This window comes from Portunus trituberculatus, chromosome 43, assembly GCF_017591435.1.
Source record: "Portunus trituberculatus isolate SZX2019 chromosome 43, ASM1759143v1, whole genome shotgun sequence".
NCBI lineage: Eukaryota > Metazoa > Arthropoda > Malacostraca > Decapoda > Portunidae > Portunus > Portunus trituberculatus.
In genome coordinates this window covers 23078222-23091689 of record NC_059297.1, presented here as the reverse complement: position 1 = coordinate 23091689, position 13468 = coordinate 23078222, and the positions used below count along the sequence as shown (strand labels likewise).

Sequence of the window (13468 nt, the reverse complement as noted above, 5' to 3'; positions counted from 1 at the left end):
TAAGAGGGCAGTTATTAAAATCAATACTTTGTGCCAGACTCTATCAAAAGCTTTTGATATGTCTAATGCAACAGCAAAGTTTCACTGAAACCTCTAAAAAAGGATGACCAAGACTCAGTAAGGAATGTCAGATCACCAGTAGAGCAACCTAGATGGAAGCCATACTGGTGATCAGATAGAAGATTGTAAAGTGACAGATGTTTTAAGAATCTTCCTATTGAGGAGATTCAAAAACTTTAGACAAGCAAGAAATTAAAGCTACAGGACAGTAGTTTGAGGGATTAGAACAGTCACCCTTTTTAGGAAGGATGTTCCTTATTACTCTCAAAAGCTTCGCATCATCTGCAAACAAATTTATATCGCTACTCAAACCTTCTTGTATATCGCTGATATGTACTTGGAACATAATTGGAGCCAGCACCAAACCCTGTGGTACTCCAGTGGTAAATGTGTTCCAGCTTGATTTGATGGGGTATCTCTTATCATTGTACTCATTTCCCAATCTGTTAAGTAGTCTCATCCACTTTAAGATATTTCCCTTTATTCCAACCATGTGTTCTATTTTCCATAGAAGTCTTCTATGTGGCACTCTATCGAAACCCTTCTTAATATCTAGATACACCATGTCAACCCATCCATCTCTCCCTTGTACTTCATCTATTACTCTTGTGTAAAAGCTTAGTAAATTTGTTATGCATGATCTTCCTTTTCTGAAACCAAATTGGGAGTTATTTATTAGTGTGTGTGTGTGTGTGTGTGTGTGTGTGTGTGTGTGTGTGTGTGTGTGTGTGTGTGTGTGTGTGTGTGTGTGTGTGTCTGTGTGTGTGTCTGTGTGTGTGTGTGTGTGTCTGTGTGTGTGTGTGTGTGTGTGTGTGTGTGTCTGTGTGTGTGTGTGTGTGTGTGTGTGTGTGTGTGTCTGTGTGTGTGTGTGTGTGTGTGTGTGTGTGTGTGTGTGTGTGTGTGTGTGTGTGTGTGTGTGTGTGTGTGTGTGTGTGTGTGTGTGTGTGTGTGTGTGTGTGTGTGTGTGTGTGTGTGTGTGTGTGTGTGTGTGTGTGTGTGTGTGTGTGTGTGTGTGTGTGTGTGTGTGTGTGTGTGTTTACCTAGTCATATTTACCTAGTTGTAGTTTTCCAGGGCCTGGGCTTTATGCTCCTGTGGCCCTGTCTCCATATCTACACTTATCCAATTTTTCTTTAAAACTATGCACACTCGTTGCTGACACCACTTCTTCACTCAAACTATTCTACGTCTTAACACATCTTTGTGGGAACCTATATTTTTTAACATCTCTCTGTGTGTGAAAATGGTATATTTGTCAAGCAATTTTCGGTGATACTCACCACTTTGGTTGTGGGTTTGCCTCCTCCATGTCCTGCCTTGGTCTCGATACGGATAAGAAGGGGATTTTTCTGACATGAGAGGCAACCCACACGGTACTGCAGCTCAGAAATAAACTTGAAGGAGTGCAATGGCACTACTCGGTCATCATGGTCAGCAGTGAATAGTAGTGTGGCAGGATACTAAAGGGAGAAAGATAGCCACAATTCAGTACAAGATATTACATTAATGTGTTTCCTAATCATCTAAATACATTTCTTAATATAAACTTGTACTGGCCACCATTTCTAAAAATTAATTCCATTTTTTCTTCTTTTCAAAAATTTTAAATAAAATCTCTCTCTTACTGTCATGTATTTCTGTTCAGCTTCATTAAAAAAAAGAAAAAACTCTAAATAGTTAATTTTTATGTTATTGCAACATCCTATGAAAGAATATGATCAATAATTTTCATTGCAAGCTAAAATTTCATAAAGTAACAAACAATCACTTTCCACCTGTAGTGTGAAAAGGGCTACATGTGTGAATGACGTTTATGAGTGAGTGTATGGTGCTTTGTCCAGGGAATCTCCTAAAGTCTAGACCAGGGTATTATACAAACATATGGCCAACATGAAGTAGCTAATTTTACATTGCACTCATATAATTGTTAGTTATATTTTTGTTCACAGTGATTTTAAAGCCTTAGTTTAGTACATCAAATCTATAGCCTTAAAAACTTTTCTTTTTTGCCTGTTTATAATAATCGTGTGTAATAGGACAAGCTGAAGCATTCTGTCAAGGCACTAAAATCAAATCCAAAAGTCTAGCCTAAAGGGCTTTAACAAGAAATTGCACAAGCTAAGCAATAAAGGCCATAATACCCTGCTAAAGAACTCTACCTATCTCCATGTCATTGTGAAATAGGACTGATCTCATGGTCACATGATCACATGTACTATACACTATCAGAGGTGTTGCCTCACACTTGTGCTCTCATGCTTTGGCATTCCCAGACTCTCATTATTATTAAGATGAGCCAGCTATTGCAAGGAAATATCTTACCCATGCACAGTGAATGACACTGTTATTTGCATCCCACTTTCAGGCATCAAATGTCCTTAGTATGATACTTGTAATATCTTAGTGGAAAAAATATTCGCAAACTAAGTGATTTTTATACAATGAGTAAAAGTGTATTTGTCCATTTCCATCATATCCATAACATGTCCTGGTATTCTATGGCGTTCATTATAGTAATCATAATTTCATGCATTACTTCCTCCAATATACTGTCTCATATGAAAAAAACATAATTAGCTATTCACTTTTACCTAGTTGTGGTTTCCCTTTCATAGTTATCAATAAAAGGTAAGTCTTACACACACACACACACACACACACACACACACACACACACACACACACACACACACACACAAACCTGTGTGCCTGGTGGGGGGACTTTTATGTTGTGGAGTGGTGAAAACTTGTACACATTTTCAAAATGTTCCTTCTCATCAGGATTGCCATAGTCAGAACACCAGGCATACCCAATGGTGAATTTGTGGAACCGTAGCATGTCCATCACTCTGCAAACCAAAACATGCACTGGTAGACTGTGATGTGAATGCACATGAATCATGAGCAAAAATGTCAAAATATATAGACAAGAGAAAGAAATCAAGAAATAAATAATGCTTAAATATACATTTTTTCCTTTGCTAACCTTTTGTTATACAAACTTTTTGTCAACTCCTGTTCAAGTCACAGGTTATAACACAGCTACAATTCTCTCTCTCTCTCTCTCTCTCTCTCTCTCTCTCTCTCTCAAATGTATTTATAAATAAGATATGTATAGAAACACACGAAGTGAGTAAGTAAAATGAGGGACACTGAAATTTTTTGTAGAATTTGCTGTGCCAAGTGCCAAGAGAGAGAGAGAGAGAGAAAAAAAAAAAAAAAAAAAAAAACTATCCAAGTGACAAGTTGTGTCTCAGAACACTTTAAAGTTAAGCTATTCATAAGTCCACTGTAAAAGGAATTCAAACTATCTTGTCTGTCTGTCAGTCTTACCCAACTTGGGCAATGGCAGCCCCAAACAGGTCTGGTCGCTGGTTCATGGAAGCTCCCACCAGCAGGCCACCATTGGAAGCACCCTGGATGATGAGATGTGAGGGCTTGGTCAGCTTCTCACGCACCAGATATTCCGCTGCTGCATGGAAGTCATCAAAAACATTCTGCTTGTTGAGGAGACGACCTGAGTTGTGCCATCCCTCTCCATATTCACTGTGAATAATGTTGGCGAGATTATTATAATCCTTATCTTGACAAAACAATGGCCACAGATGGCATCAAAACTTAGCATTAAATACAGGGACAAAATATTTCAAATATCTACCAAACAAATTGTCATGTGGAAAGATGATTACGTTGATTCCTAAAGAAATAAATCCAACTGGTTTCACCATCCTTATGTATCAATGCTATATACACTTGGAAAGAACAAATACAATATACATTAGAATATCCAGTACATGCAGCTTATGGTAACAAAATATAATAAAAAAGAATAAAAAAAAAAAAAAAACTGTCCATAAAACAACATAAAACTTGCTAATCCCTCTTACAATGAAACAAAACATACACCAAAGAAGGGCACCACTCACCCTCCTCCTCTGATATTAGGCACAGCCACTATGCCCTTGAAGAGCTGCAGGAAGACAACACGTGAGATGCTGAAATAGGGCTGGATGCTGATGTTAAAGCCACCATAACCATAGAGCAGTGTTGGTGCATCTCCTCCACTGGCCAGATCTTTTCTGTGTACCAGGAACATGGGAATTTGTGTGCCATCCTTGCTTGGATAGAAAATCTGTCGTGTCTCAAACTCTGACGGGTCAAAGCCATCAATTTTTATTTCTCGGAAGACCTGGATGGAGTAAAAAAAAGAGTGTGACTGAGTGATTTCTTGGACCGTGTGAATAGATATGACAATATAGATATATAAACTGTTCACTGGGAGACGTGAAGCTAAAGTTTTTTTTTATTTTATGAAAGAGAGAAGGACTGGCCAAGGGCAACAAAACTCAGTTGCCAGTCTCCTTACAGAGCTGATAGAATTAGCCAAAGGATATAAATAATAGGGACAAAATGTCTTGAAACCTCCCTCTTGAATGAAGTCAAGTCATAGGAAGTTGGAAATACAGACATAAGCAGGGAATTCCAGAGTTTATCAGAGAAAGGCATTAAAGACTAAGAGTACTGGTTTACTCTTGCATTAGAGAGTTGGACAGAATAGAGGTGAGAGGAAGAGGAAAGCTTTGTGCAGTGAGGCCATGGGAGGAGGGGAGGCATGCAGTTAGCAAAATCAGTAGAACAGTTAGCATGAAAATAGAGATAAAAGATGGCAAAAGATGCAACATTCTGGCAGTGAGAAAGAGGCTGAAAACAGTCAGTTAGAGGAGGGGAATGGATGAGACAAAAAGCTTTTGATTCCACTCTGTCTAATAAAGCTCTGAGTGGAACCCCCCAAACGTGCAAAGAGTACTCCATACAAGGGTGGATAAGGCCCTTTAACAGAGTTAGCAGTTGGGGAGGTGAGAAAAACTAGCAAAGACACCTCAGAAAGCCTAACTTCATAGAACCTGTTTTAGCAAGACATGAGATGTGAAGTTTCCAGTTTAGATTATGTGTAAAGGACAGACCGAGGATATTCAGTGTAGAAGAGGGGACAGTTGAGTGTCATTGTCTGGAAGGTTGTGTCAAGTTGATAGATGGAGGAATTGAGTTTTTGAGGCATTGAACACTACTAAGTTTTCCCTGCCCCAATCAGAAATACTATTAGAAAGATCAGAAATTAGGTGTTCTGTGGCATCCTTGCGTGATCTGTTTACTTCCTGAAGGGTTGGTCGTCTCTGAAAAGATGTAGAAAAGTGCAGGATGGTATCATCAGCATAAGAGTGGATAAGGCAAGAAGTTTGGTTAAGATCATTAATGAATAATAGGAAGAGAGTGCATGACAGGACAGAACCCTGAGGAAAACCACTGTTGATAGATTTAGAAAAACAGTGGCCGTCTACTACAGCAGCAATAGAACGATAGGAGAGGAAACTTGAGATAAAGTTGCAGAGAAAAGGATAGAAATTGTAGGAGGATAGTTTTGAGATCAAACCTTTGTGCCAGACTCTATCAAAATCTTTTCATATGCCTAATGTGGCAGCAAAAGTTTCATCAAAATTTCTAAAAGATGACCAAGACACAGTAAGGAAAGCCAGAAGATCACCAGTAGAGTGACCCTGACGGAAGCCATACTGTTGATCAGATTGAAAATGGTGGAGACAGATGTTTACGAATCTTCCTATTGAGGATGAATAAAAAAAATAAACAAATAATAAAATAAAATAAAATAAAAGGATTGGAATGGTTACCCTTTTTAGGAACAGGTTGAATGTAGGTAAACTTTCAGTAAGAAAGAAAGCCAGAAGTGGACAGAGTTTGAAGAGTTTGGCCAAGCAAGGTGCAATTCAGGTGTAATTCAGCTAAGAATGGAGGAGGAGGGAAATTTTGAAAAGGATGTAGTGAAAAGATGTGAGGAGGAACCAAGCTTTTTATTAAGTATATAAATGGAAAAATGACAAACAGAGATCATCACTAAGTTAATTATGGGAAATAGGATACATAAAACACCAGAAGAAATGAGTGAAGTTATGAATGAGAGCTTTAAATCAGTATTTAATGAAGAGGGAGAGTTCATAGAGCCAAGCAACTAAGCAACACAGGAAGGATTCAGAAACATTGTGGTGCAAAAACAAAAAATTAGAGAACTACTAGAAAAGGTGGATGTAAGAAAGGCAAAGGGGCCAGATGGAGTGTCAAGATGAATACTTGAGAGAATGTAGAGAACAACTGGTGGAACCAATTTGGGATGTAATCAAAAACTCTCTAATGGAAAGGAAGGTAACAAAGGAATAGAAAAGAGCAAATATAGTCCTGATATACAAAGGAGGAAAAAAGACTGAGCCCCTAAATTATAGACTAGTGTCACTAACTAGTGTTGTGGGAAAGATCTGTGGAATTATTATTAAAGAAAAATGGTTAGAATATCTAGAGGGAAATGAAATTATAACTCCCAATTTGGATTCAGAAAAGGAAGATCATGCATAACAAAATTACTAAGCTTTTTTTTTTACATGAGTAACAGATGAAGTACAAGGGAGAGATGGATGGGTTGACATGGTGTGTCTAGATACTGAAAAGACTTTCAACAGAGTGCCACATAAAAGATTTCTATGGAAAATAGAGTACATAAGAGGAATAAAGGGAAATATCTTAAATCAGATGATAAGACGACTTAACAGACGGGGAATGGATTCAGTGAAGAGATTGTAGCAAAAAAAAGTGTGCACAAATTTAAGGAAAAGTTGGATATATCGCTCGTTTGCGACAACGTCATAACTCAAAAAAATTGATTTTTGAGTTATCCATATGGACATATGGATTATTTTGCCAAAAGTGTCATAATTGTAGCTAAAAAAATTGACCGTTAGAGGCGCTACATGTCCTAACAACATAACATAATATGTACCAACTTGTTTGCGTGAAGAACATTACATGTCAGTTGTGCTGTGACCATCGTTGGGGTAACTACACTCACGCTCTCATTTAGAGTGTCATATTTTTAATTAGAACTATGTTGCTACAAAATGTAAGTACTGAACTTATGAGTTATGTTTCATGCAATAAAGTGTTATTTTGATGTATGTAATATGTTTTGTCTGCGAACATACAGCTCTATGTTTTACGTCATAATTCAAAATGTGTCATTATTGGTAAAAACAAACAATTCTATGTTTTACGTCATAATTCAAAATGTGTCATTATTGGTAAAAACAAACAATTCTATGTTTTACGTCCTAATTCAAAATGTGTCATTATTGGTAAAAACAAACAATTCTATGTTTTACATCCTAATTCAAAATGTGTCATTATTTGAAAAAAAAACTGTAAATAATAGGTGTTGTATTTGAGTTATGAAAGTATTGTTACAAACATTACCTCGTATTAGAGCAGCACATTTTTTGTTTAACTTAAATTGTTATTGTTATTTGAAAATCTAGCGAAAAATTCAAAAAGGTAGTGTATTATTTATATTGGTGACATTGTTGCACCAAAACATGGTATTCATAAATGTCATATTTTTTTCAGATTAAATAGGTACCATGTCATGTAGAGGAAAAATGATGCTAGAATTAGCATTAAAGGCTAAGCAAAACAGTGAAGAAAACCCTGAGGAAAATAGTACAGGTAAATACTATCATAACCTTGATTCTATTTCTATATAATTTGCTTTAAGGTGGGAGGTATGCCTATTTTTTTTTTTTTTTTTTTTCAATGGGCCGATTTTGATGAAAACTATTTCGACAATCAAAACTTTCAGAGGAGTAGGGATTTGAAGTTTAAAAATACAACTTTTCAGAAATGCAAAATAAAGTAAAATTTTCAGATTTCTTGCTTCTCATTGTTAAAATTTTGGACCCCCATTTGAGGAATTTATAGTTCCCCCCCAAACTACAAAAAATTGACACATGCTGTCTTACATACCATAGAGCATTTTAACACAAAAAACAAAAATCACATTTTTGACCCATTTGTTGCTGTTGACCCTTAAATCAATGATGACCATCTGCTCCCATCAGCAAGCATTACGGATGCAAGCTCTGCTTCAAATAACAGGAAGTCTTCTTCTAGTAGTGACTCGTCTTCTAGTAGTGACTCAGAAACTGAAGATATTGACACAGATGATTCCGTGAAAGATAAGGACTATATCCCAAGCAAAGAGGAAGAAGAGAGTTTTAACCTTGAAGAGAAGGAAGCAGTTGATAAAATTCCTGTACTAGTTAGTCCACAAAAGGGACGTAAACGTAAACAGCACCTGAGTCAATGGAAGAAACAAGAAGCGAAAAAATTAAGGAACTCTGGAAAGGCTTATGTAAGCAAAAATAAGAAAATAAGACCAGAAAGGAAAATGAAACCGCCATGTGGAAATAAATGTCGAATTAAATGTTCAGAACAGATAAATGACGAAGAAAGGCAAAAACTCTTTGACTCTTATTGGGCATTAGGAGACATTACTCAACTGTGGCAGTTCATTTCAAACTGCATTAAAACTGTTAGACCTAAATACAGGTATGTTCGTGAGAGGCAACCATCAACCTAGGAATAATAACAGTTCTTTTCACTTCATGGTTGGTCAGAATGAAATTCGTGTTTGCAAACACACTTGATATCAATGACCGGCCAATAAGAACAGCTTTAGCAAAGGAAAACAGAGTTGCTGATGTTCTTATGGAACCTGATAAGAGAGGCCAACATAGTAATCAAGCAACTGTTGATCCCAAAATTAGGAAAGGCGTCAAGGCACATATTGAGTCTATCCCTCAGATAGAGAGTCACTATACGAGAGCTACATCAAGTAGGACATTCATATGCGGCTCTAAAACCATTGCAGAAATTCATCGCGATTATGTTGAGAAGTCAAAACAACAAAAGGTACCTTATGCCAATTACACTCTGTTTTATCGCATTTTTACAACAGAGTATAATATTTCATATTTTGTTCCCAAAAAAGATCAATGCGATGTTTGCTCATCTTATCATGATGCGGAGAATGAAGAGAAAGAGCGCCTTCAAGGAAGCTATAAAAATCACCACAAAGAAAAAGAAATGTCAAGAAATGAAAAACATAAAGATAAAACTGAGAGTGATGCAGTTGTTGCTGTTTACGACCTTCAGACTGTAATGCAGATACCAAAAGGGGACATTTCAATTTTTTATTACAATTCAAAGATGAATGTTTAAAATTTTACTATTTACAATGCTAAAACAAACTCATGTAATTGCTATGTCTGGAACGAAACTAATGGCCAACGTGGGGTTAACAAAATTGGGACCTGTGTTCTCGATTACATTAAAACCTTGTGTGAAGCAGGAGAAACTGACATCATTTTTTACTCAGATAACTGTTCTGGCCAACAGAAAAATAAGTTCATGATGGCACTTTACCTTTATGCAGTAAACAACTTATCAAATATAACTTCAATAACACACAAGTTTCTAATCAAAGGGCATACCTAAAACGAGGGTGACTCTGCCCATTCCCTAACTGAAAGAAAAATAGAGAATTTTGAAAAGTGGACCCATTTATGTGCCGGAAACTTATGTAACGGCAATTCGAACCGCTAAAAAGAAAGGACAGCTTTTCGTAGTAAAAGAACTTTGTTACAAAGATTTCTTGAACATCAAGTCTATAGCTACTGAAATGGGACCTATCAATTGCAAGACTCTTCAACTCGCTGAAGTTAAAGTAATGAAATTTGAAAAACAGTCACCATTGTCAGTTTTTTGTAAACATTCCTATGGTTCAGACTATAAGGAACTTAAAATTTTGAAAAACTCAAATAAAGCCACCTCCATTAATGACTTATTGCCATGTTACTCCAGCAAAGTTGCATTGCCTGCTAACAAGAAAAAAGACTTGATGGACCTTTGTAATAAAAATCTGATTCCACGATGCCATCATAAATTTTATGAAGAACTGTAAATGAAATCAATCTTAATGAAATGACTTAAAATACAAATTTAGTATGCCAATTACGATATTAAGTTTTGTTGTATGTTAATTCCTTAGGTGTACATATTATTTTGATAAATGGATGAATGATATATATATATATATATATATATATATATATATATATATATATATATATATATATATATTTTTTTTTTTTTTTTTTTTTTTATTATACAGTCCATCTTTCATTTATTTGAAAATTTTTGGGTGGTCTAATTCCTTAGGTATATTTGAAAGAAATGATAATTAGGAAGAATCTATTATGTTCATAAGGATGTTTTTTATATTTGAAAGAAATAATAATTAGGAAGAATCTATTATGTTCACAAGGATGTTTTTTTTTTTTTTAATAATTTTTTTTTTTTTTTACAGTCTATCTTTCATTTATTAGGAACAATCTATTATTTTCATAAGGATTTTTTTTTTTTTTTTGTGTGTTACAGTCTATATCTTTCATTTATTAGGAAGAATATATTATTTTCATAAGAATGTTTTTAATAATATTTTTTTTTACAGTCTATCTTTCATTTATTAGGAAGTATCTATTATTTTTGTAATAGGAAATTAATGTATTATCATCAATCTTGTCACAGTCATAAGCAATGAACAATACATAATTAAGTAACATATTGGTCATTATTTTCCTTTCAATAATGGCACAAAACAAAATAATACGTGAGAAGTTAACAAATTTTTTATGAAGAACGTCATATTAAAAAAAAAAAACATTATAAAAGTTTAAATAATGTTTGATTTAGTAAAGATATAATCATTTCAGTTTCTATAAACTTTAGAGGACTATTTGATGTTTCAAAAATGTTCCAACTACGGTCTTTTGGGACTATTCACAATATTGGGAGTGTTTTAATTATTTAAAATGGCTCTCCTGAAAAATTGCTATTTTTGAGTTATGACGACGTCGCAAACAAGCGATATGTAGGTGTGGAGACATGTCACTATGAACACCACTCGAACCCTGTAATATACAACTAGGTAAATACAGTGAAGATTCAATACTTGAATGTCTATATAGTCAAACTTTTCAATACTCGAACGCAAAAGTTCAATTTAATACTCAAAAAAATACCTGATAGTCAAATGTCCACACACGTGGTTGTAACCAAAGGCTCCCTGATGTCCCCTTCCCCCTCCGCCAGTTGTGACTTGTGCTGCCACAGTCATCAAAATAATATTCTCCTGCATTCTATCTGTAGTTTTTCATTTATAAACTTACATTAACACCAAAGACTTATTAGTGGTGAAAATATCTGGTAACCAAACGGCTGCACATTTGGTCGTATATAAAGCTCTGTCATCTCCCTTCTCGCAGCTGCCACTGTACTGTTCTAATACCGTATTACTGGTAATACTGGTAATACTGGTATACCGAATGCCAGTGCGCATCCTTAGTCCTGCCGCAGTCTTGACAAAAACAACATTCTTTTGTGTTCTGTTTGTAGTTTTTCATTTAGAAACTTGCGATGGCACCAAAGAGACTTATTGGTGATGAAAATAAAGTATCTGGTGAGAGTGCAAGTGTTAGTGAACCACAGCACTCCATTAGTAGATTCACAGGAATCACACCAGGAGAAAAGTTACAAAGACGTTTCATGGATGGTGACTCATCCTCCGGTGACCTCCTTCCTCCTCTCCACCCTTCTCCCCTCCTCTTCTAAGTTATCCATCACCAGCCTTCACTTATGGTATGTACAAATCAAAATTGCAAAAAAAAAAAATACATTGAAATTTTTAGAAACTTGAGGTTTTGCTAAGATTAGAACGAATTACCTGATTTATAGGTATCAATAGTTGAACTTTTTAATACTTGAACAGCCATTTAAAACTAATTACGGTAAGTTTGAGTATTGAGTCTCCACTGCACACACACACACACACACCGCATAGTGTAGTGGTTAGCACGCTCGACTCACAATCGAGAGGGCCGGGTTCGAATCCCGGGGCGGCGAGGCAAATGGGCAAGCCTCTTAATGTGTGGCCCCTGTTCACCTAGCAGTAAATAGGTACGGGATGGGGATGTAACTTGAGGGGTTGTGGCCTCGCTTTCCCGGTGTGTGGAGTGTGTTGTGGTCTCTGTCCTACCCGAAGATCAGTCTATGAGCTCTGAGCTCACTCCTGTAATGGGGAAGACTGGCTGGGTGACCAGCAGGCGACCGAGATGAATTACACACACACACACACACACACACACACACACACACACACACACACACACACACACATACACACACACACTTACTTTTGGCTTGAGGGGGTTCTGGGTCAAGTCAAGGTGGTAGATGACGCCTGGTGACAGGAAGGAGGTAAACTGGTAAAACATCTCTGAGTGGTGCCTCTTGCCTGAATAGCCACTGATGGTACCCATGTCAAGCGGTAATCTCATCAGCAACTCCCCAGTGTCAAGGCTGTGTAGTTGTAAGACACTCTGGAAGGAAGAGATGAAAGGATGATAATCATATTCATTACTATATTGTTTCTGGTAATCAAATAGAGTTGTAGTCATCATAATCATCATAATGATATGCATGTCAGCTATAGCAATGTGATTATAGCAAACTAAGCAACAACAGTTGATAACATAATATTCAAATAAACTGTAAAACAAAGTTGGAAAAAATAATATTTTGCATAGTAAATTTCTTCACACACAAATTTACTTGCAGTGTAATATGAGCATGGTCACAGCACCTTCCTTCACACTCTACACAATTAATCAATCAATCTTGACCCCTTCAACACACTGATGCATATTTTACATCATCAGAGCACTCATGACATATCTGATGATGCGCATTATTGCATCATGGCAGCTTCTGCTAGGATGGTGTGTTTCCTTTCTCAGATACTGCACGAGCTCTCTCAGAATGTAGCTTGTATATGATACAATCGCATACTTGATTTTCAACATTATTACAAAGGTGTATGACCCTCTTACATCAGGATAAGTACTGATGCACCATGCTGGAAATAACTATTTTATTTATTTACATTTTTTAATGGTACCAATAGATCAGTTTACCATAAAAAAAAAAAAAAAAAAAAATTCATGTCATCTTCAGAAAATGGCCTTGAGAAGGCAGACTATATTTTTTTCTTCTAAAATTTGCATGGGCTTATTTCTTATTGTACATACCTTTTATGAAAAATCACTTACTATAATCACTATTTCTGTAATTTCTGGAGAGAGAGAGAGAGAGAGAGAGAGAGAGAGAGAGAGAGAGAGAGAGAGAGAGAGAGAGAGAGAGAGAGAGAGCTGCTTCTGAGTCAGGTATCTCCCCAACCCCCTGGATATGGTGCCATGAGCCATTTTCTGTTGCCCAGAGTGAAGACATTAAACATTATTTTCTAATACAAAAACAATCAAAGTAAATCATAAAAAATAAGTAAATACAAGATGGTAGTAAAAACTGTCTCACCTTAAAAAATACTCATACAGTGTATTTCAACACAAGCATAAAATAATTTCATTATATAAGGCCCTCTGTACCTAAGGGAACTAG

General features: G+C 36.1%; 1 protein-coding gene across 2 annotated transcripts in view; it reads right to left on the bottom strand.

Annotated features, from left to right (window-relative positions):
• Nucleotides 1–13468, bottom strand: part of LOC123518309 (prolyl endopeptidase-like) — a 46852-nt gene that overhangs the window by 8606 nt on the left and 24778 nt on the right. For both annotated transcript variants that reach the window (XM_045279050.1, XM_045279051.1), the window contains exons 9-13: nt 12208–12393; nt 3985–4247; nt 3392–3604; nt 2760–2907; nt 1339–1518 (exon numbers count right to left, since the gene is read on the bottom strand). In XM_045279050.1, coding sequence (XP_045134985.1) covers nt 1339–1518; nt 2760–2907; nt 3392–3604; nt 3985–4247; nt 12208–12393 — 990 coding nt within the window. The remainder of the gene's footprint in view (nt 1–1338; nt 1519–2759; nt 2908–3391; nt 3605–3984; nt 4248–12207; nt 12394–13468) is intronic.